The sequence below is a fragment of the Acinonyx jubatus genome, chromosome B2 (assembly GCF_027475565.1).
Source record: "Acinonyx jubatus isolate Ajub_Pintada_27869175 chromosome B2, VMU_Ajub_asm_v1.0, whole genome shotgun sequence".
In the NCBI taxonomy this organism is placed as follows: domain Eukaryota; kingdom Metazoa; phylum Chordata; class Mammalia; order Carnivora; family Felidae; genus Acinonyx; species Acinonyx jubatus.
The window spans coordinates 22,612,250-22,637,680 of record NC_069385.1 but is presented as its reverse complement, the minus strand read 5'-3'; the positions used below and the strand labels follow the sequence as shown (position 1 = coordinate 22,637,680).

General features: G+C 39.3%; 2 protein-coding genes and 1 pseudogene across 5 annotated transcripts in view; 2 read left to right on the top strand and 1 right to left on the bottom strand.

Annotated features, from left to right (window-relative positions):
* Positions 1-19,067, bottom strand: part of ADAT2 (adenosine deaminase tRNA specific 2) — a 28,966-nt gene extending 9,899 nt beyond the window's left edge. The window contains exons 1-2 of the mRNA XM_015061879.3: positions 18,855-19,067; positions 255-359 (exon numbers count right to left, since the gene is read on the bottom strand). Of these exons, the coding sequence (XP_014917365.2) occupies positions 255-359; positions 18,855-18,953 (204 nt within the window). The 5' untranslated portion in view covers positions 18,954-19,067. The remainder of the gene's footprint in view (positions 1-254; positions 360-18,854) is intronic.
* LOC106965793 (40S ribosomal protein S21-like) lies at positions 17,306-17,610 on the top strand (annotated as a pseudogene).
* A 79-nt stretch (positions 19,068-19,146) lies between the features above and the next one.
* Positions 19,147-25,431, top strand: part of PEX3 (peroxisomal biogenesis factor 3) — a 48,981-nt gene continuing 42,696 nt past the window's right edge. For all 4 annotated transcript variants that reach the window (XR_008298300.1, XR_003419297.2, XR_008298299.1 and 1 more), the window contains exons 1-2: positions 19,147-19,431; positions 25,077-25,208. Coding sequence is in view for 1 of the 4 variants with exons in the window: in XM_015061860.3 (XP_014917346.2) it covers positions 19,359-19,431; positions 25,077-25,208 (205 nt within the window). In the remaining 3 variants the exon portion in view is untranslated. The remainder of the gene's footprint in view (positions 19,432-25,076; positions 25,209-25,431) is intronic.

The following is a 25,431-nucleotide window of genomic DNA, read 5'->3' as shown; positions in this document are numbered from 1 at the left end:
ATAGAAAATTAACTGCAAAGATTCTACTGCTCCATTAAGTTTTTCTGAATTTTCCAAATTTTAAAAAACCAACATGTATTACTTTCATAATCAGAAAAAAAAGGCATTCCAAAAAAGAAATGTTAAGAGAAACTACCCTTCCATTGATACCTACAAGTCTCTACACACACCCATGTTCTCACCAACTATGATGAAGTTCAGAGCACTCCTACCTTTACCTGGATGTTTGCAATTATACTATTCAATTGACATACGTTTTTGGTTTGATTAACTTCATTTCGTCCCTTCCCCACAACTTCATTGTTGTAGACCATGAGACAGCCAACGGGAACTTCAGTATTTTCTAGGGCTTCTTTGGCCTAAAAGACAAAGTGGAAAATTTAAGATGTAACGCTCAATACTTGAAAAGACTACAGGAAAGAAATAGATGCAACATGAACACACACGTATAAGCACTGAACAAAGAAATACCACAGAGTTCTCCCTCTCCTCAAATTCAGTTCAGTACTTACTGCCTTTGTTCTCCATTCTTTCCATATTTAAGGAGACTCAAGAACAAACTCCCTTTACAGGTTCTGAGCCCCCTGGTTTTTCCTTCTCATTGGAAGCAGAAGTGAGCAAAAGACTATTATTGACTCTTGTTCTTAAACTGGCAGGGTCTCTGCAACTTTTCAGAGATCATATGTGTGTGTGTGTGTGTGTGTGTGTGTGTGTGTGTGTGTATTTGCAAAGGGAAAGAATAACATGTATAAATAATAACATCCATTTCTTGTTGAAATTCTACTTGCTTATTTTTTTTGTTTCTCTAAACAGTATAGAAAATATCCTCTTGAGTTCTAACAGCATAGAAGTAACCAGACTGGATGCCTCTCTGTGCTCACAATTTCTGTTTCAACACAAGAAAAGCCTAAGAGTGCTTTGTGTTAAAATGGCACAACCACTTTGGAGAACACTTTGGAAATTTCTTTAAAAAGTAAACATGCATAGAGCCTATGAACAAATTCCACTCCTAAGTATTTATTTAAGAGAAGGGAATATATGTCCAAAAAAAAAAAAAAAAAAAAACCCTTGTAAAAGAATGCTCAGGAGGAGCCAAGATGGCAGGACAGCATGGAAGCTTTCTGTGTGTCTCGCATCCATGAAATACAACCAGATCAACACTGAACCATCCTACACACCTAGAAAACTGATTGGAGGATTAACACAGCAATCTGCACAACCTGAACCACAGAATTCAGCAGGTACGCGGTGTGGAGAGCTGAACTTGGGGAGCAAGAAAACCTGAAAGGTAGGGAACTGCTTTTGTGGGCAGAGAGAGGACGGAGACAGGGAGGGGGGGAGAATATGGGAAAATCACCCTTCCCCAAAAGCAGCTGGAGAGAAAGTGGAAAACTGGAAACAGCCACAGGGACTAAACTAAAAAGGGAGAAAGGAGAAAGGAGAGGGTTTAAATTCCATTAAGACTGTAACAAGGGGAGCGCAAAGGCTGCAACTCCGCAGCTCCATACATGGCAGTGCTCTGGTGGGAAGGGCGAATCCCCAGGAACAGAGTGGGGTCCGGGAGGTTCTCAGGCCACACGGGGAAAAGCAGTTCCACTGCTGGAAGGACATTTGGTAGAGACTGTTGAAGCCACCTGGTCCCAGAAGACCCCAGAAGGTGGCCACATTCACTGGTGCTGGGGCAAGGTTGTTAAGGGTGAATCCTGGTGCCAGATGTATGTTGTGATTTTCCATTAATCCCTGAGATGCTGCTGCTACACAGTCTCGCGAACATCTTCTGGGATGGGCTGGCACCTGGCCGCAGTCTCAGGGCACTGGCAACAACAGGGTCCAGTGGGTGTACCTGTGTACAGCCGATATTCGGCCATTGCTCATTCGGCCATTGCTCGGTGAGACCCTCCTGCAGCCGGGCGGAACAGGTCAAAGCCTCAATCCCTCAGAAGTAGGGGGCCAGGGACAAGGCTTGGGAGAGAGATGCCACCTGGGGCCTGATCACAGAGAGTGAAGAACTGGGGAGTGGACGAGAGCTGAAGACGGAGGACGGGTGTGCGATTGCTGATCCAGGAGAACAGACTCGGTAGCTGGTGGCGCCATTTTCACTGCTCCCGCGCATGCACATATGCACCTACCAGCCTCGCAACCATCCACCCCAGTAGGCTAGCAGCGCCATCTAGTGGAGAGCGGAGCTGTTACACTAAGCCCCACTCAACTGGGCCAACATCACTCTTCAAGAACACAAGTCTCACTGCCTACTTAATTTATGGACTATAAAGAGCTACATTGGCTTCTAGGGGCAAACGAAGCAATTTTAGTCCTACTTCAATCTGTGAGCAGGTTCATCTATTCAATTTTCTTTCTTTTTTTTTCCTTTTTCTTTTACAATTCTTTTCTTTTTCTTGAATACAGAAAGAGAAAAACTTCATTTTTACTTTCAATTTCTATTAAAAATATTTTTATTTAATTTTTATTACTATATTTTTTGCTGTTAGGTAAGTTTTTTCAAATTCTATTTTACTTCCATCACTTTATTTTGGCCTACTACAGTGTATTCACTTTTTCAAATTTTCAAACGACTTTTTTTCTTTTCTTTTTTTATCTTTTTTCTCTTTTTCATTTCTTTTCTTTTTTCTTAAATACAGAAAATGAAAAAATTCATAATTATTTTTAATTTTTATTAAAAATATTTTTCGTTAATTTTTTCTACTACATTCTTCACTTTTGTGTATATTTTTTCAAATTCTACTTGACCCCCATCATCTCATTTTAGTCTACTTCAGTGTATTTATTTTTTTCAAATTCTCAAACAATTTCCTTCCCCCTCTTTTTTTCTCTAATCTGTCAAACCACTTTTAAACCCCAACCAAAACACACCTAGGATCTAGCATCTCTATTCGATTTTTGCGTGTGTGTGTTTTTAATTTTTAATTTCAATATTCATTTAATTTTAATTTTTTTATTTCAATTTTTCTACCTCATTAATTCCTTTTCTCCCTTCAAAATGACAAAACAAAGGAATTCACCCCCCAAAAAAGAGCACGAAGAAACGACAGCCAGGGATTTAACCAATACAGATACAAGCAAGATGTCTGAATCCGAATCTAGAATCATGATAGTAAGAATACTAGCAGGAGTCAAAAATACATTAGAATCCCTTTCTGCAGAGATACAAGAAGTAAAAAATAGCCAAAATGAAATTTAAAACGCTATAACTGAGCTGCAATCACGGATGGATGCAGCAGCAGCAAGGATGGACGAGGCAGAACAGAGAATCAGCGATACAGAGGACAAACTTATAGAGAATAATGAAGCAGAAAAACAGAGGGAGATGAAGGCAAAAGAGCACGATTTAAGAATTAGAGAAATCAGTGACTCATTAAAAAGGGACAACATCAGAATCATAGGGGTCCCAGAAGAGGAAGAGAGAGAAACAGGGATAGAGGGGTTATGTGAGCAAATGACAGCAGAAAACTTTCCTCACCTGGGGAAAGACACAGATATCAAAATCCAGGAAGCACAGAGGACCCACCTTAGGTTCAACAAAAACCGACCATCAACAAGGCATATCATACTCAAATTCACAAAATACTCAGGCAAGGAGAGAATCATGAAAGCAGCAAGGGAAAAAAAGTCCCTAACCTACAAGGGAAGACAGATGAGGTTTGCAGCAGACCTGTCCACAGAGACTTGGCAGGCCAGAAGGGAGTGGCGGGATATATTCAGTGTGTTCAATCAGAAACATATGCAGCCAAGAATTCTTTATCCAGCAAGGCTGTCATTCAAAATAGAAGGAAAGATGAAAGGTTTCCCAGACAAACAAAAATTAAAGGAGTTTGTGACCACTAAACCAGCCCTGCAAGAAATTTTAAGGGGGACTTTCTGAGGGGAGAAGAGATGGAAATATATATATATATATATATATATATATATATATATATATATATATGCCAAAAGCAACAAAAGATTAGAAAGGACCAGAGAACATCACCAGAAACTCCAATTTCACAAGCATCATAATGGCAATAAATTCATATCTTTCAGTACTCACTCTAAACGTCAATGGACTCAATGCTCCAATCAAAAGACATAGGGTAACAGAATGGATAAGACAACAAGATCCATTTATACACTGCTTCCAAGAGACCCACCTTAGACATAAAGACACCTTCAGATTGAAAATAAGGGGATGGACAAACATCTATCATGCGAATCGTCAACAAAAGAAAACCAGAGTAGCCATACTTTTATCAGACAATCTAGACTTTAAAAATAAAGACTGTATCAAGGGATGCAGAAGGGCATTATATCATAATCAAGGGATCCATAGACCAAGAAGACCTAACAATTGTAAACACTTATGCGCCAAATGTGGGAGAACCCAAATATACAAATCAATTAATGACAAACATAAAGACACTCATCAACAGTAATACTATAATAGTAGGAAACTTCAACACCCCACTCACAGCAATGGACAGATCATCTAATCAAAAAATCAACAAGGAAACAATGGCTTTGAATGACACACTGGACCAGATGGACTTAACAGATATATTCACAACATTTCATGCTAAAGCAGCAGAATATACATTCTTCTCCAGTGCACATGGAACGTTCTCTAGAAAAGATCATATCCTGGGACACAAATCAGCCCTAAGTAAGTACAAAAAGATCGAGATCATACCGTGCATATTTTCAGACCACAACGCTATGAAACTCGAAATCAACCACAAGAAAAAATTTGGAAAGGTAACAAATTCTTGGAGACTGAAGAACATTCTACTAAAGAATGAATGGGCTAACCAAGCAGTTAAAGAGGAAATTAAAACGTATAAGGAAGTCAATGAAAATGATAACACCACAACCCAAAACCTCTGGGACATAGCAAAGGCAGTCATAAGAGGAAAGTATATAGCAATCCAGGCTTTCCTAAAGAAGGAAGAAAGGTCTCAGATACACAACCTAACCTTACACCTTAAAGAGCTGGAAAAAGAACAGCAAATAAAACCCAAAAACAGCAGAAGACAGGAAATAATAAAGATTAGAGCAGAAATTAATGCTATCGAAACCAAAAAAAAAAAAAAAAAAGAAACCAGTAGAACAGATCAATGAAACCAGAAGCTGGTTCTTTGAAAGAATTAACAAAATTGATAAACCACTAGCCAGTTTGATCAAAAAGAAAAAGGAAAGGACCCAAATAAATAAAATCAAGAATGAAAGAGGAGAGATCACAACCAACACAACAGAAATAAAAACAATAATAAGAGAATATTAAGACCCATTATATACCAATAAAATGGTAATCTGGAAGAAATGGACAAATTCCTAGAAACATATACACTACCAAAACTGAAACAGGAAGATATAGAAAATTTGAACAGACCCATAACCAGTAAGGAAATCAAATGAGTAATCTGCCAAAAAACAAGAGTCCAGGGCCAGATGGCTTTCCAGGGGAATTCTACCAAACATGTAAGGAAGAGTTCGCACCTATTCTCTTGAAACTGTTCCAAAAAATAGAAGTGGAAGGAAAACTTCCAAACTCTTTCTATGAAGCCAGCATTACCTTGATTCCAAAACCAGACAGAGACCCCACTAAAAAGGAGAACTATAGACCAATTTCCCTGATGAACATGGATGCAAATATCCTCAACAAGATATTAGCCAACCGAATCCAACAATACATTAAAAAAATTATTCACCATGACCAAGTGGGATTTATACCTGGGATGCAGTGCTGGTTCAATATCTGCAAAACAATTAACGCGATTCATCACATCAATAAAAGAAAGGACAAGAACCATATGATCCTCTCAATAGATGCAGAGAAAGCATTTGACAAAATACAGCATCCTTTTTTGATTAAAAACCCCCAAGAAAGTAGGGATAGAAGGATGATACCTCGAGATCATAAAAGCCATATGTGAACAACCCAACGCTAATATCATCCTCAATGGGGAAAAACTGAGAGCTTTCCCCCTAAGGTCAGGAACAAGACAGGGATGTCCACTCTCGCCACTATTATTCAACATAGTATTGGAAGTCTTAGCCTCTGCAATCAGACAACTCAAAGAAATAAAAGGCATCCAAATCAGCCAGGAGGAGGTCAAACCTTCACTCTTCGCAGATGACACAATACTCTATATGGAAAACCCAAAAGATTCCACAAAAAAACTGCTAGAACCAATCCATGAATTCACCAAAGTTGCAGGATATAAAATCAACACACAGAAATCGGTTGCATTCCTATACACCAACAATGAAGCAACAGAAAGAGAAATCAAGGAATCGATCCCATTTACAGTTGCACAAAAAAACCCATAAAATACCTAGGAATAAACCTAACCAAAGAGGTGAAAAATCTATACACTGAAAACTACAGAAAGTTTATGAAAGAAATTGAAGAAGATACAAAAAAAATGGAAAAACATTTCATGCTCATGGATTGGAAGAACAAATATTGTTAAAATGTTGATACTACCCAAAGCAATCTACATATTCAACGCAATCCCTATCAAAGTAACACCAGCATTCTTCACAGAGCTAGAACAAACAATCCTAAATTTGTGTGGAACCAGAAAAGACCCTGAATAGCCAAAGCAATCCTGAAAAAGAAAACCAAAGCAGGAGACATCACAATCCCGGACTCCAAGCTGTATTACAAAGCTGTAATCATCAAGACAGTATGGTACTGGCACAAGAACAGACACTCAGATCAATGGAACAGAATAGAGAACCCGGAAATGGACCCACGAATATATGGCCAACTAATCTTTGACAAAGCAGGAAAGAATATCCAATGGAATAAAGACAGTCTCTTCAGCAAGTGGTGCTGGGAAAACTGGACAGCCACATGCAGAAGAATGAACCTGGACCACTTTCTTACACCAGACATAAAAATAAACTCAAAATGGATGAAAGACCTCAATGTAAGACAGAAAGCCATCAAAATCCTCGAGAAGAAAGCAGGTAAAAACCTCTTTGATCTTGGCCGCAGCAACTTCTTACTCAACACGTCTCCTGAGGCAAGGGAAACAAAAGCAAAAATGAACTACTGGGACCTCATCAAAATAAATAGCTTCTACACAGCGAAGGAAACAATCAGCAAAACTAAAAGGCAACCCACAGAATGGGAGAAGATATTTGCAAATGACATATCAGATCAAGGGTTAATATCCAAAATCTATAAAGAACTTATCAAATTCAACACCCAAAAAAACAAATAATCCGTGAAGAAATGGGCAGAAGACATGAACAGACATATCTCCAAGGAAGACATCCAGATGGCCAACTGACACATGAAACAATGCCCCACATCACTCATCATCAGGGAAATACAAGTAAAAACCACAATGAGATACCACCGCACATCTGTCAGAATGCTAACTTTAACAACTCAGGCAACAACAAATGTTGGTGAGGATGCGGAGAAAGAGGATCTCTTTTGCACTGTTGGTGGCAATGCAAGCTGGTGCAGCCACTCTGGAAAACAGTATGGAGGTTCCCCAAAAAACTAAAAATAGAACTACCCTACCACCCAGCAATTGCACTACTAGGCATTTATCCAAGGGATACAGGTGTGCTGTTTTGAAGGGGCACATGCACCCCCGTTTATAGCAGCACTATCAACAATAGCCAAAGTATGGAAAGAGCCCAAATGTCCATTGATGGATGAATGGATAAAGAAAATGTGATATATATATATATATATATATATATATATATATATATGTGTGTGTGTGTGTGTGTATATATATATGTGTGTATATATGTGTGTGTGTGTGTGTGTGTGTATAATGGAGTATTACTCGGCCATCAAAAATAATGAAATCTTGCCATTTGCAACTACATGGATGGAACTGGAGGGTATTATGCTAAGTGAATTTAGTCAGTCAGAGAGACAAAAATCATATGACTTCACTCGTATGAGGACTTTAAGAGACAAAACAGATGAACATAAGGGAAGGGAAACAAAAATAATATAAAAACAGGAAGGGGGACAAAACAGAACAGACTCATAAATATGGAGAACAAACTGAGGGTTGCTGGAGGGGTTGTGGGAGGGGGTATGGGCTAAATGGGTAAGGGGCATCAAGAAATCTATTCCTGAAATCATTGTTTCACTATATGCTAACTAATTTGGATGTAAATTTTAAAAAATAAAAAATTTAAAAAAAGAATGTTCATAATAGCTTGATTCATAATAACCAAATCTCAAAACAGCACAGGTGTCCTTCAACAAAAGAATGGATAAACAAACTGTGCCATAATAACACTATGGAATACTATTGAGCAATGAAAACAAAATGCTAGGGATACACACAACAACATGGGTGAATCTCAGATTCACTGAGTTAAAGAAGCTGAGTAAAAGAAGCATACATGCTGTCTGATTCCCTTCAGGTTTAGTACTAGAACAGACAAAACTAAACACCAGTGAGAGCAATTTCTGCGTGGGAGGGCTTGTGTAGACTGATTGGAAAGGGACACACAAGGAACCTTCCCAGGGTGTTCAAAACTATCTTGAAAAGGGTGTGGGTTACACAGACGTTTGCATCAGTCAAAACAGAATAGACAATGCATTTAAGGCCTGTGCATTTTATTGTACATAAGGTACACCTCAATTGAAAAACATAAATTAGAAAAATAAGCTTAAGAATATTTCCACCACCACCACGCTGGAAACAGCAAACCAATGGTTATATTCGCAAAGTCTGCCCCATCACAGGCTTTTGATTTTTTTTCCTGTCACTGACTGAACCAGTTGGGGCCCAAGGCAGTTAAAGAGTACTTTTTTGGACAGAGAGCAGAAGCAAGCAAGTCATATCTGAGTACTCCCTGATCCTGCCGCTGAGAGAGAACAGAGGAAGAACAGAACCCTTGAACCTAGAGTACAAGCATTTCCATGTACTGCAGTCAAGAAAATCCAAGTATGGCTGTTTCTAAAAAGGCATGGCATTTATTTTGGCAGGTCTGAAGACACCTTGGAAGACCAGATTACCAATTAAGTGTAGGTATTCACACACCGCATAAGGGATATGTGATGCAAAGTTGAATACATTGCTTTAAGACAGCAACGTTCTATCTCCTGCACTACCCCCCTATTCCGGGCTCTGCTTAATTTAGAGTAGCAATAACTTCCCATCATAATGCCAATATGGGTTCCTTAGACACTTCAACCATGCTCAACTGACCCTTACCTTTTCATTGGGTCAATAAAGGTGAAAGGAGAGGCCCACAGGGGTAGGAAACTGTACCTCTCCTTCCTCCTTCAGGGTGGTGGGATAGAGCCAGGCAGGGCCTGCATAGATGTAAGGGCACAGTGTTTGAAGCACGAAGACTGCATTCTTCAGAACTGTGTCATGAACCACCCACAGGCTGGTTCTGTCTAGTTCTGTAACAATGGTTAAAGCATGCCCAGTTTATGCAAAGTTTTAAAGTCTGAAGAGTTCCAAGGTTTGGTGAATATATACAAATAAATATACAAATGCACCATTGGCTACCAGGGAAAGGAAAGCCAGGGGAGGACTGACAGCTAGGGAAGATGGAGATCCTGAGTACCCATGCAGTTAAGGCAATCAGCATGCAAAGAATGTTATTTAAAGTAAGATTGGGGGTAGGGGACACCTCCGAGGCTCAGTTGGTTGAGCATCTGATTCTTGATTTCGGCTCAGGTCATGATCTCACGGTTCTCAGGGGTTCCCAGGATGGAGCCCCACATCTGGGCTCTGTGCTGACAACACAGAGTCTGTTTGGGATTCTCTCTCTTCCCCCTCTCTCCCCTCCCCCACCCACGCTCCCTCTCTCTCTCAAACTAAATAATTAAACATTAAAAAAATAAATAAACATTTTTTTAAAAAGAAAAAATAAATAAGATTACAAGGCTCCTCACTGGCTCAGTCAGAAGAACATGAGACTCTTGATCTCGGGGTCATGAGTTCAAGCCCGATGCTGAGTGCAGAGATTACTTAAAATAAAAACTTAAAAAAAAAAAAGGATTATGAGTACACATAACCTCAGGTACACATGAGAGAGAAATCATTTAATCATCTAACAAACGTTTGTTGAAGACCTTGATAGGGAAATTATTTTGGATTATTCAGGTGGCTCTAAATGCAATCACAAGTGTCCTTACAAGAATTAGGCAGAAAGATTTACATTGTTGGCTTTGAAGATGGACAGACGGACGAAGGGGCCATGAACCAAGCAAGGAATGTTGCTCCAAAAGCTGGAAAAGGTAAGAAACATATTCTTCTCTAGAGCCTCCAGAGGGCACAGAGCCCTGCTGACACATTATGGTTTTAGCCCGATGAAATGAATTTAAAACCAACACCTGGCGTCCAGAACTCTAAGAGAATAAACTTGTGGTGTTTTAAGTTACCAAGTTTGCAGTACTTTGTTACAGAAGCCACAGGAAACTAATACACTCTGTTAAGAAGAAAAGACAGGCTAAAACTGGACAAAAATATTTGCAAACCACATATCCAACAAAGGTCTATTATCAAGACTATATAAAGAACTCTCAAAGTTCAATGGTAAAAAAAAAAAGAAAAGAAAAAGAAAAAAGAAATTCAAACAAAATCCCACTAGAGAATGAGCAAAAATCATCAACAGACACTTCACCAAAGAGGGCATACAGATTGCAAATAAGCACATGAAAAGATACTCCTATCATTAGCCATTAGGGAGATGTAAATCATAACCACAATGAGTTATCACTACCCACCTATCAGGCTGGCTAAAATAAAAAGTAAAAACACCAAATGCTGGCAAGTCTGAGGAGGAACAGGATCACTTGTAGACTGCTGGTAGGACTGTAAAATGGTACAGCCACTCTGGAAACTAGTTTGGCACTTTCTTAAAAAGCAAAACCTGCAGCTAACATATGACCCCGCAATGGCACTCTTAGGCATTCTCCCAAGTAACTGGAAACTTACGTTCATACAGCACATATAGTTATACAGAGACACAAACGTTCACAGGAGTTTTATTCGTAATAGGCAAAAACTGAAAATGACCCAAATGTCCTTCAAAGGATGAACAGTGAAGCAAACGTGTGATATATCCATCCCGTGGAATACTACACAGCAATATAAGGAATAATCCACTGATTCACTCAACCCTTGGATGGACCTCAAGGAAATCATGCTGAATGAAAACAACCAAACCCCAGAAGGTTACATAGTCACATATATAAATTCCTGAATGCTAAATCACGGTACAAAGAACAGATTGTGCCTGCGAGGGTTTAAGGGCTTGAGAGGGAATGGTGGTTATAGAGGCTAGCATGAGGGAGCTTAGTGGTGACTGAGCAGTTCTGGTGGCGGGGCAACGAAACAAAACTTGATACAATGTGCACAGAACTACACGTGCACACACAGAGCTGATGAAATCAGAATATGCTCTGCAGATTGCATCAATGTCGTTTTCCTTGTTTCGATATTGCACTCAAGGTATGTAAGATGTTATCACTGAGGAAAGCTGGATGAAGGGTACGTGAGCCTCCCTCCTATACTTTTTGCAACTGCCTGTGAATCTATACTTATTTCAAAAGGAGAAGCTAAGAAAGTAATAATAAAGGTTGAGTAAACTAGAAATAGCTTGTGATGGAGATTAAGAAGAAATGCCTAGTAAGACAGGAGGAAAACCAGGAGTGTCTGGTGTTAAGGAAGATCCCAGAAAAAAACGCACCAAGGACAAAGGTAGGTGACACAGAGGCAATTTTGGCAGAATGATGGAAATGGAAACCAGTGGCTTGAAGAGTGATCTATCTGTGGGTTAAATTTCTAGCTTCTAACTATTACAACAGACTGTTACATCTACATAACAAGTGTTCTGATTCTGAGCTTGCAAATGCTAAGAGCTTACAACTTGTTGAAACACTTACTTTGAACCAGGACTATTTTAAGCACTTTATAAGTATTAACACATTTAGTTCACAACTCAGAGACAGATTCAGTGAGCCTCTCCATCTTATAGACGAGTAAACAGAGACATGGGCTAATTAGGGAATTTGCTCATGTGAGAGCCTGGGACCAGGATCCAGGCGGTCTCTTCCATGCATTCATTTCTGCAACAAATATTTATGGAACACCTACCAGGTGTCAGGTTTCTGGCCGTTAAGCTTCAAATTTCTACTCTAGTCACCACCAATCAGTTACTTTATCACTTTTGGGGTTCCAAATAGGTCTAGTTCAAGGGATAGAAGGAGAAGGAACCCTTAAGAGAGTGAGACACAGAAAGTTTGAGGATAAAAAAACTGCAAGAGAATAAATGATGGAGGGGGCCGTGTGACCAAGATTTTCTGTAAAACTATCTTCTGAAGAATTCTACGTGTGGCCATGTAGCTATTTCAAGCATGTAGAACAGAGGTCGAGACCAAGTGGAGAAGAAGCAGTGGCAGAATACAGAGAGAACCTATGTTTCCCAACGGGGTTCCAAGTCCCGTTCACCTGGAAGGATGCCCAACCGCCGCAGGGGTAGCCGCACAGAGCTGTCCCTCCCTCCACTCAGGCCTCCAGGTGACTGGGCCTGTGCCTTTCATTCTTTCCTTCAGCGTTTCTTTTTCCTGTTCCAGCAAACTTACCTCCTTTACTCCATGTCCTACCTCTCAATGTTATCTTCCTATTTGCTTACAGTAATGTGTATTTTGTGAAGAGTCTTCAATTACTGTGCAAATGAGAGAGAAAAACATGAGTGGTGGGAGTATTTAAAAGGGGAAATCACGTTATTGATGAGGAATAGCCCAGCCCACCATAATGAGGGCGAGTAAGTGAGCAGTTGAGAAGGGTGGGTTAAGGAGAAGGTGGCGAGAATAACCCAAAAACCCCACAGAAATGAGTTTAGGTGAAATGTTTTTCGATAAAATACATATTTGCTTTGCTGTCAAGTTCAAAATAGACTTAATTCACATAATCTTCAATCCATCCCATCTCCTACTTTCGAACTCTCCCATCAACTCTTCTGTCAAGCCCAATCATTTCTTTACGAATTTGCTTTATTACTTTTTACCTTGTCCTTTTAACATGCAAAAGTTTTTTAATATTTATGTAATTAAAACACATCAATTTTTCTCTTCTGTTTTCTCCCTTTGGTGGTATAAAGAACCATCTTCATTCCAAGTCTTCCAGATCTTCTCCTAACAAACACGAACATTTATTTACCAGTGGCTCCTTTCTGGTTTTAGTCTTCTGATGCTATCTCTTCAATTAGACTTTTACATTTTAACTTACAAAGCACAGTAATAAGCTAACCAATCTTTGACAAAGCAGGAAAGAATATCCAATGGAATAAAGACAGTCTCTTCAGCGAGTGGTGCTGGGAAAACTGGACCGCGACATGCAGAAGAATGAACCTGGACCACTTTCTTACACCAGACACAAAAATATACTCAAAATGGATGAAAGACCTCAACGTAAGACAGGAAGCTATCAAAATCTTTGAGAAGAAAGCAGGTAAAGACCTCTTTGAACTTGGCCGCAGCAACTTCTTACTCAACACGTCTCCTGAGGCAAGGGAAACAAAAGCAAAAATGAACTACTGGGACCTCATCAAAATAAATAGCTTCTGCACAGCGAAGGAAACAATCAGCAAAACTAAAAGGCAACCGACAGAATGGGAGAAGATATTTGCAAGTGACATATCAGATAAAGGGTTAGTATCCAAGATCTATAAAGAACTTATCAAACTCAACACCCAAAAAACAAATAATCCAGTGAAGAAATGGGCAAAAGACATGAATAGACACTTCTCCAAAGAAGACATCCAGATGGCCAACTGACACATGAAAAAATGCTCAACATCACTCATCATCAGGGAAATACAAACCAAAACCACCATGAGATACCACCCCACACCTGTCCGAATGGCTAACATTAACAACTCAGGCAACAGATGTTGGCGAGGATGTGGAGAAAGAGGATCTCTTTTGCACTGCTGGTGGGAAGGCAAACTGGGGCAGCCACTATGGAAAACAGTATGGAGGTTCCTCAAAAAACTAAAAGTAGAACTACCCTATGACCCAGCAATTGCACAACTAGGCATTTATCCAAGGGATACAGGTGTGCTGTTTCAAAGGGACACATGCACCCCCATGTTTATAGCAGCACTATCAACAATAGCCAAAGTATGGAAAGAGCCCAAATGTCCATCGATGGATGAATAGATAAAGAAAATGTGGTATATTTATACAATGGAGTATTATTTGGCAACCAAAAAGAATGAAATCTTGCCATTTGCAACTACATGGATAGAACTGGAGGGTATTATGCTAAGCGAAATTAGAGAAAGACAAATATACAACTTCACTCATATGAGGTCTTCAAGACACAGAACAGATGAACATAAGGGAAGGGAAACAAAAATGATATAAAAACAGGGAAGGGGACAAAACATAAGAGACTTAAATATGGAGAACAAACAGAGGGTTACTGGAGGGGTTGTGGGAGGGGGGTTGGGCTAAATGGGTAAGGGGCATTAAGGAATCTACTCCTGAAATCATTGTTGCACTATGTGCTAACTAATTTGGATGTAAATTAAAAAAATAAAATTTTAAAAAAGTAAATAAAAAATAAATAAACAAAAGCATAGTATTGAATTTCTTTAAAATGACCCAAATCTTTGGGATGCCTGGGTGGCTCAGTTAGTCTGGAGCCTGCTTGGGATCGATCTTCTCTCTCTCTCCCTCTGCCCCTGACCCCCACTTGTGGTCTCTGTCTAAAAAAAAAAACACACACACAACAAAAAAAAGCAAAACAAAAAAACACATCTTTACCATGTTAGCTAATTATTTGTGTGTGTTCTCCTTTAGTCTTTGTTTATTTGATGAAAAAAAAGCTTTTATTTACTGAGGATAATATGTCAGGGCTTTACAAACATGATCTCTTTTAATCTACACAACTCTGTGAGCTAGATACTATATACCCATTTTATAGACAAGGCCTCTGTGGCTGAAAGGATAAGAACCTGTCAAAGTTAGTTGGCTGTCAGTAGCCACTCTGGGGTTTGAACATATGCCTATCCAAACTTTAAACATACCCATGTAATATAAAATAATTTGTATTTCTGTTTGCCTAATGTTGAATATCACATGTAGCTGTGATAGTTAATGTCATGTTTGTACCTAGTATTCATAATCGTTTCAATAACAGCACATTATTCAACACAGTCATATACCACAATTTAACCATTTCCCTTCATTAGAAGTTTTAAATGCTTCCTAGTCTTCCCTATTACATAAAACCCTGAAATGACAAGGATTGCTTTTATGCTCCCAAACTATTTCCTTAAGATAAATGCCACACAACTGTATTACAAGGTCAAATGATATGAACATTTATTTTTTGAGGTTGCTAATTACATTATGCCAGGTTGCCTTCCAAAAATGTTGTAATGATTAGACTGGTAGGGTTGTATTGATTTTTGTACAAACTCACTAATTTTAGATGACATTTTTAAAAAAATACATTTTTAAGCTCTCTCAAAACCATTTTCCCTTCTCTTATAACCCAGGCTTATGTTGGTATATTAAAATCACAAACTAGGATAGAAATTTCCTAGTGCAAACACTTTATTTTAAACACGAAGAGAGTAAGACCAAGATCGTCAGAGCCAGACATTCTAGCTATCTGTATTGGCCATATAAATAGGTCTACTCTGTACAAAAGTTATGAAAATGCTAGTATCCTATTACATGAATACGGCATATTGCACTTTCAAATTCTTCAGAGCTTAACAGATTTGGCCCTAGATACGTTCCTGGTTTCATCTTAAACGCTTCTCATAAGTACGTAGTGTACTTTGAATCACCTCAACTATCTTCGAAGTGATTTAAGATTTGAAGTTTCCATAGTGGGGAGGGGATGATTGAACAAAGAACAAGATTTATGACAAGCACTTCCTCCCCTTTGTTTAGGCCTGCAAGAACATGTACCGGCCCAAACCACAAGGGCCTCCTTGACCCTGTGTAGGAATAGGTAAACTAGGCAATCCCATCCCCAAGTGCTTATAATCCAATTAAGAGACAAAAATGTCAAGGCCAGAGAGATCTTGGAAACTATTTGGATCCATCTCCTTCTATAGAGTAGGAAGGGAAACCCCAGGGGGAGGCAGCAAAAGGTAGTAAAAGGACTTAAGTGTTTAGGCCAGAAGTCTAGAGAATAGTGCAGAGGTATGTGAATGAAATGTCCCAATATATTATGAACAAACGACACTTAAAGGTTAAAGGAAAATAAAGACCCAAAAAATGAAAGGATGAAAAAAAAAACCACAGCTCGGATACAGGAGTGGGAATGCTCAATGACTTATTAAAGTCTGCTGTTTCTGAAAACCTCCATTCAGATCTCTATGGTAGCATCTCGGAAAATCTCCAGACATAAATACTTTGAAGAGAGCTCATGAAGCAAATGAAAGTAGACAAAAGGGCCCGCAAATTCTGACTTCCTAGCATTCAGGCATCGTCTGCCCTCCAGAGCTCTCACCTATGGAAGGGTGAGAGCTTACTTTAAGATATTTTAGCTTCCTGTGTATATATTATCATCCTCCCTCATAAGAAGCTGCCTAAGATATTATTGAAATGATTTGGGGAAGAGTGAAATTTTGATATTGTGAGAAGTAAAGGAGATGGTTCATTTTCAGAAATACTAAATAAAAGCTGGGCTGTCCAGTTAACCTAATAGGTCTACAACCTACTGGAAATATGTGCAACCCTCACCCCCACCCCCACCCCCCTACAATGGAGTCCCAAACCCTTAGACACTTCACTTCCTGGTTCTTCTTCCGCTCTCTGTCTGGTGGACTTATTTTCACAGGTTTTGCAATGAACATGTGCCATAGAATAAAGGGAGGAGGGAATGAAAGTCTCTGCCTCACTGCAGGGAATAGGTTTGTCCCAATCAGACTACCTTTTGCCTTACATGGGCATAGGCAACCTCCGGGAAAGGCTGTAACATCTGTAGTACTCAGCCAATGAGAAATCAGGGGAGGGACCTGTGTGCTAGGAGATAAATTGCCTGCTGTGACTGTCACCAATGTGCCTGTTCATCAGACACCCACGCTTGGTTGATTAAAGCCTTGCTTCACTGTGCTCCGAGTCTTGGCCTCTTTCTTTGATCAGGTCAGTGGGCTTATTTCTCATAGATGTCAAGTGAAAACTCCTTGTCTCCAACTTAAGAGTAATTAGTAACATAAAAGAAGTTCAGGACAAACATCCATATTACAAGTTACAAATTAATTTTTAAATGTGTATGTCAACAATAATCAAAGTATCAGAATGCTATGTATCTTGTAAGTTTAATGGAGGAAATAAATTATGAAATGTGTTCAAAGAATAGGTCCTAAAATCAAGTCAGTGGATCAGGACCAGCAGTACCACGTCGGCCAATTTGTGGATGTGAATGTGACATGGAAATGCTCTACCAGCAAGGGCATCATCTGGGCCAAGAGGACCATGTGCCCATCCAGATGAATCTGGCTGAGGTTGACCAGGTGACAAGTAGGTTCAACAGCCAGTTTAAAACCTACACTATCTGTGGACCAGTTAACAGGATGGGGGAGTCAGATGACTCCATCCTCCTACTAGCCAAGGCCAACAACATCGTTTCAGAGAACTTCTGACTGGAGAGGCTCACAGATGGAACATTTGTCATAAATAGCAACCCCCACAAAAAAAAAATTCAATGAAATTGAAGTACCAGGAAAACTGTACATAGGAAGGTTAAATACTGTTCTGTGAAACTTTTATTTCAGTTATAGTTATGTGTGAGTTTATTGCGTTGTAATATAAAGTAGACTTTTTTTATTGTGAGTCACTTCCAAAAAAGTATGAGAAACAAGTTTAAAAGAACATTATGTAAGTAACAGAAACAAATGGAGAGATGCTGTAATACATCATGGCTTAGAGAAAAATATTTGGTTGTAATAGAGAATGAATGCAGGGTAATAGTATGAGTAGAGAACAAAGAATATACCAAAATCAGCTGCAGTACTAAATTTCCAATGCCAAGCATAGTGTACTCAATAAACATGTATGGAGTGAATTAATTAATAATTATGGAACTAATTAACTATTGGAGACCAGAAGCCACTAAGGATAGGAATATGAAAAAAAAAAGAATATAATCAAAAGCATGTATGAAAAAAAGATTTACAGCAGCCTTAGAGAAATGTAAAACTGAAGGGCATTTTACACATGTATATGTGTGCAGGTGCATATATTTATATACATATACGTATATAAGCCAACACACACTTTTATCCCTATTAAAGAGCTCACTGGTCCTCATAAGTATGGGTAAAGCTTAGATTATACACAAATCTGATTAGAGCTCTTCTTAATCAGCAGTCCTGAACGGAGCGAGAGAGGGAAGTGAAAAAAAAACAGGGCAGTAGCATGGAAGGATGAATGAATGAATGGTAGATCTGACTGTACAGGGACTTGTTTTTACCCTGCTCTCTATCAGATACATCCTCAGCGTCCTTTCTCCTACTAGACAGGTTCAAGAGGTCATAAATACACAATAATGTAACTTTCCGGATTTGCGAGTGTGTCTTCGGGGAAAGAAGGGGACGCAGCACGTACATACCAGCAGCAGCTGAATGGGGGTGTTTGGTTCATACTTGATACCAGTGAAAAAAGAAATGATTTTTGTATTTCCTCTCCTCCTTCCCCCACAGCACTGTGCGAATGGACTAAAGAAAACTTCAGGGGAGTAAAGCCAGCAGTTCACCCAGAAATGTGACCGCCATCGAGATTATGGTGACGAGAAAGCACACGCAGGACGTTTGCTTAAATGCCCGGGTCGGGAAGAGGGACCAAAGAAAAGTTCCCACCCACGGCACGCACCTCCTGGGCTCCTCACCATTTGCATCGCTTCCTCCATCCACTTTTCGGTTTCCTCCGCCGTCACCGAGCACCCGGCGCCACCAGTAGCCGGCGTGGAGGCCGCCTTTGCCTCCATCCTGCACCCGGGCCGTGGCGCTCAGCGCCCGAGGCTGAAGCAACAGCAGCGGAGCGCCGGCGACGGAACGCGGCGGACGCGAGCCGCGGTTTCCAGGGAAGTCGAACGGCGACGCACTCGGGAGCGAATTCTAGACGGACCCGGGGGGCACGGACCAGTGAGCGGCGACGGCGGCGCGGCGGCAGCAGCAGAAAGCGCAGCTGCTCGCCTGTAGTCCACGCCCCCTCCCCGCCCCGGTGACAGTCTCTGCGGAAAGTCGCGTTTGTGATTTCTGGAGAGCACCGAGCGGGACTACGGAGGTGCTGCCTGGTCTTTGGGGCCAAGTGACGAGGAAACGCTTTCCTGGCGAACAGCCCCTCCCCACCCCCGCCGCCCTTAGACAGCCCGCACCTTCAGGGTCTGAAGATGCTGAGCTCTATGTGGAATTTTCTAAAACGTCACAAAAAGAAATGCATCTTCCTGGGCACAGTGCTCGGAGGTGGGTGACAGCGTCCTCGGAAAGGGACATTGGGAGAAGGGGGCGGAAGAGAGGTGACTGTCTTGGAAAATAGAGGCCGGGCGACCATAGTCCCGGATATGTGGAGGGGCTTTCGCTCGCCGGTCGGACGGGGCGCTGGGTGACGAACCCCTAAGGGTCTTCCTGTCTCTGCGGTTGTCGGATTTGTATCTTTTGTGCTGAAGCTGCCCCTTACTCTGTTTCTCTCCTCCCCTTTCTTCTCGCGGACCTTGGGAGAACCCACCACAATTAAGTTTCTGTTTCAAGATAATCATTCTCTTACCGACACATTTCAAATTGTTTTCCTGGGAGATTCTTCGTTTCTCTTTGGCACTCTCCGTATTTTATTTGGCTTTCATCCTTCGCAGAAGTTTCATAATGTTCTAGGAGAGTTACCTAAAGCCTGCCCTTCCAGCGTTGTTTAAGTTAGGGGCGCCTGGGCGGCTTAGTGAGTGAGCCTGGAGCCTGCTTGGGATTCTCCCTCTCTCTCTCCGTCTATCCCCCCTCCTCCTCCCTTCCTCTGCCCCTGTCCCCAGCTCGCCTGCGCGGGCTCTCTCTCTGTCTCAATAAAAAAAAAAAAAAAAAAATTAATTTGAATTTTTGAAAACTGCACAGTTATTCTAAATGACTTGGAGGTATATACTAGACAAACACAAATCAGTGTTTTAGTTCTGTTTCTGCTTCTTTAGAATACAAATTATGCAGTAGGAAATGTTTGAGAGATGTTGTGCCGTCTTCCTGGGGATCTTCAAGGTTGGGATCAGTGCCCATCCAGCTGGTGTAACTGAGTTGCACAGGCTGAGAGGCAATTTGGAAACAGGGAAGATAATCCTGAGAGCCTTTTGCCCCATAGGACAGTCATGCCATAATATGCAGGGACTTGAAGGAGAGAATAAAAAGCCATGTGAGATACAGGAGAAGGAAGCATAGGAATGTTAAGAGGGAGTTTTTAGAATTTGACTTTTTGAGCAATTATCACTAACTACATGCTTCGGTTACAGAAGTACTTAAAAACAAGAACAGCAGTTTTCCAAACAATTTGATTGCCTCTCTCTATTAGATTATATTCTATTGCCCCCCAAACAATGTGAAATTAACAATACTTTTGACATCAATAACTCAGATCCGTTGATTCTTGAAAGCTTGAAATCAGCTTGTTGATGGTGAGGAGAGTCTTTTCCTGATCTCTGAGGTGTATCACAAATCAGTAAGTTTTTAGGTAAAGTTTTACAGCATTCTTTGAGAAATCCTTTACCAATAAGGTATATTTTCCAGTATCTTCAGCCATTAACATCTAATGTACAGAGCGCCCTCAACTTACAATGGGGTTATGACCCAATAAACTCATCGTAAGTCAAAAGTACATTTAATACAACTAACCTACCAAACATCATAGCTTAGCCTAGTCTATCTGAAGAACACTTAACTTTAGGTGACAGTTGGGCAAAAGCCTGTTTTATAATGAAGTGTCAATACCTCATGTAATTTATTGAATACTGTACTGAAAGTGAAAAACAGAATGGTTGAATGAGTACTGAATGATCGTAAGAGTTGTTTACTCTCAGTGATGGAATGGCTGACTGGGAGTGGGGCTCACTGCCACCCAGCATCACCAGAGAATATTGTGCCACATATTTGCTAGCCCAGGAAAAGATCAAAATTCAAAGTATGGATTCTACCTGAATGCGTATCACTTTCGTATCATCACGAAGTTGAAATTTTCATAATTCAGGGACTGTATATTTCTCTTATGCCAAGACTACTAAATCTATCTTATTTGTAGAAGTTAAAGATATATGTATGATGGAAGAAGTATAAATAAAATATTTTTTGGCACTACTGAAGGAAGGAAAATAATCTCTCTTTAGCAATCTTAGAATAGCATACCCCTTCAGATTTATGGAATAACCTAATGGTAGATTAGATGTAATGGAACAAGGAGCAAAAGAGTATACTTAAGAGATAGTTATAAATTTTTTGAAAAATCTATTGAGAGCTTTATAATTACAGATTAAGAGGAATGAGAAGGGGGGGGAGTCCACAGGGATAGAAAGAGAAAATAATCCTAGTGTTTTGTATCTTCAAGGGAAAGGTTCTACAACATGTTACATTTCAGTTAATATAAGACACAGTTGTCAAGTGCCTGTAGTGTTGAAGGTGATATGATTAGAAATACAAGAGTTACAGATTTTTAATAGTAATAGCTACCATTTGTTGGGTGCCCAGTGGGCACTGTGCTAAGCTCTTCTAGTCAGTGGGCATGACGAGTAGTTATTTTTTTTAAGCTTCTTTGTTTCGAGAGGGAGAGAAAGAGAGAGTAAGCTTGAATGGGAGAAGGGCAGAGGGAGGGATGGAGGAAGGGAGGGGGAGAGAGAGAGAGAGAGAGAGAGAGAGAGAGAAAGAATCCCAAGCAGAATCCCAAGCAGGATCCACGTTGTCAGCATGGAGCCCAACTCCAGATGAGATCATGACCTGAGCAGAAATCAAGAGTCAGACACTTAACTCACTAAGCCACCCAGGCACCCCAAAACTGAATTTATGATGTGGGAAGACTAGAAGATATTTTGCTTTACCAGGAATGTTCTGAAAGGAAACCTCAAAACATTTATATTTAGTTTTGAGGTATTTCATGAATGTTTTCATTATTCATAAATAAAACCATAGCACAGAAGAAATTTTTAAAGCACCTTATAAACCCAGTCTTTCATTTTATGGATGAAAAAATCTAGACACAGAGAGAGGAAGAGTCTTGCTCAAAATTACCTACCTAGTTGGTGCCACAACCATCAATACCTACTGTCTTCAGGTCAGATTCAGGCAGCCAATCGAGTATATAGATGATCCTGAGCCCCATATTTTAGCTAATGAATTCTCTGTCTTCGTTTTTATTTTCCTAGGGAAAAAAAAATCAGAATATGTTAATTTTAGGAATGAGACCCTGGCCAAATTTCACCGTTTATGGGAACTGACTTCAGTGCTAACTCAAAATAATAATAATAATGAGCTGTGGCATTTAATCCTAATTCTATGTATTCGTTTGCTGGTGTTGCCATAACTAAGTACGACGAACTGAGTGGCTTAAGCAACAGAAATGTATTGTCTCGTAGTTCTGGAGGCCAGAAACCCAAGATCAATGTGTTGGCAGGATTTGTTTCTTCTGAGAGTCATAAGAGAAGGATCTTTTGCAGACCCTTCTCCTTGGTTTGTAGATGGTCATCTCCTCTGTGTCTTTACATCATCTTCCTTCTACACGTCTGTGTCCAAGTTTCCTCTTTTCAGAATACCAGTCAAGTTGGATTAGAGCCCACCCTAATGACCTTCTTTTAACTTGATTACCTCTATAAAGACCTTATCTCCAAATAAGGTCATATTCTGAAGTAAAGGGACTTCAACATATGAATTGGGAAGGATGGGTGTGATACAGTTCAATCCACAACAACTCATTTTCTTTTAGCTTTCATTAGAATATACTACACTTATCAAACAAACATGGTAAGTAGTTCCTGAAAAATTTTTATCAGATACTGTTGAGAATCTAATGAAAGCAGTGTACCTTTTCTCCCAGAAAAACACATATGCTAGTCATTTACTGTTATTCCAGAAAATTCTTAGCTACACAGAGGGCATCATTGCAGTGTTTCATTTTACATCATTACTATTATTTGAGAAATAATAGTAATTTTACACATAACTTTAAGCAATCAGTTGTGCAAATAAAATACAATTCATTGAGAATTAGTTGTTACATAAGAATTGCCTGTCAAAGAGTTAGTGAAGCATAAGCCAGTTTCTTCATTCTGTTGGTATTATGGCACTATCATCAGTTTATTGAGAAAGGATTACAAGAAAAGTAGTTATGAAGCCACTTATATGACATTTATTTGCTCTTTAAACATAATTACAATATATTTATTTGCATACAAACATAACAGTCATACTTTATTTCTAATTATTTGCAGGACGTACTTTTTACTGAACTATTATTTTTTAGAATATATATGTTATCAGTTTATCTATAATGCTTATATTAGTGAAAATATTTCAGGATATGTGCTTGCTTTGCAGTTCTTAAAGGGCTGCCTTATCCCCACTTGTGACAAATAGACCAAATCCAATGATTTAGGTCTTGCAAAGTTCTTAGGTTCTTTTTGGCAGATATTGGGGGCCACAGACAGTTGGAGATAGGTGAGGATTAGTTACTCCCTTACAAATTTGTTGCCAGGTTATAAGGAAACAAGTTCCAACACACATAAAAACAATCTATTAGCCAAGATAAATAAAACAGTATCCTAACTACGTTTTATGAGCTTATTGAAGTTCGTGTCCTCTTTCGGTACCACAACAGAACCGCGCATGAAAGATTAGCCTGAAGCAAATGCAGCAGTATTCCAGTGGTAGGATTCTGTTGGCCATTTGGTTAGCAACTTTGACATTTGGTTAACTCCTTTCACTAAGAAGAATCCACTTAACTAGCAGTTGAGGTTTCAAGGCTAAACCATTCCTAGGGAAGAAGGACTTGGCTAGATCCTTATATTCTTGCTCAAGTGAGTATTACTAAAATAGTTTTAGCTAATCCAGTATCTTGAACGCCACTGATTTAATCTATGAAAATCCATTTGATATCCATTATGCTAGATAAAAGTTAGGTGAAGTACTTAAACCTTGGAGTGTGGCTTTTGGTCAAATGCTAACTAACTAGTCTGGAGTGTTCACATTCACAGTTAGGACAATTGACTGCCCCTGGGGCATAGAATAAAATGTGCACATTTGTATCATACTGTCTGTGTTGAAATGTGCTCAGCAAAATTATAGGCCTCATGATCCCACCTATATTTTTATGCTGTAGTGTTGTAATTTAGGAATTTCTGTATCTTCCTCCATCTCTCTTTTCCACTGAAGTTACTATTTCTAGATGTCTGCCTGACAACCTACCTTTCTTGAATTATTTAAAATTTTTATCTATAAATAAATAAATACATAAATATTTTATCTTAAGTTTAAAAAAAATATGTTGACTGAAGAAAATATGGAAAATACCAAGAAGCAAATAGAAGAAAGAGATCAGCTGCTATCCCACTATTCAGTAATGATCATTGTTTATTATATGTTAAAACCCATCTGTTTTTCTATGTATCTACTTATGTTAAAAAGGGAAACATCCAGGATCTTATTTTATAAATCTAGCAATATAATATGAATATTTCCTTGGATTATGAACTATTTTAGCAATGTGGTTTTTAATGGCTACCTAAGATTTCATAAGATTATTGTATGTATAGACTCTGATTTATTTAAACAACCCCCTGTTGCTGGACACTTAAAATATCTCCAGTTCACTGTTAAAGGCACTGCTAGACTTTGTACATTTAATTTGTTTCTGTTTCTTCAGGCCTAGTCCTTATTGGCCGTCCGTCCATCATTGGCTGTTAAATGCCAGTCTCCTTTTCCTTCTATTTAGGTCACAATTCTTACACAAGTTCTTTAACTTAGGTTTTTAAACATTATGATTTTTAGCTTTTCATTGCTATAAGCCTTATAGCAATGAAGCAGGTTTAAAATACTATTTGGAATTTTTAACAGTCTAATTAGATTAATACACTTGCTTGTTTTAAAAAAAATAATTTTAGGAGTATATATCCTGGGAAAATATGGACAGAAGAAAATCAGAGAAATACAAGAAAGAGAAGCTGCAGAATACATTGCTCAAGCACGACGACAGTATCATTTTGAAAGTAACCAGAGGACTTGCAATATGACCGGTAAGGCAAAGAGAAACATTTCTACATGTGTAAAGTTCCTTGATAATTTATACTAATTTGCATACCTCTAGGACCAAAGTTAGAGGAAAAGGCAAAAGGAGAACGATAAGTCTAGCAAATATTTATATTATTTAACCACAATACATCATTTAACGTGGATTTTAAAAATCAATATAAATGAATACAATATACAGTAAAGGTTCATTGATTTCACTTATTTTTT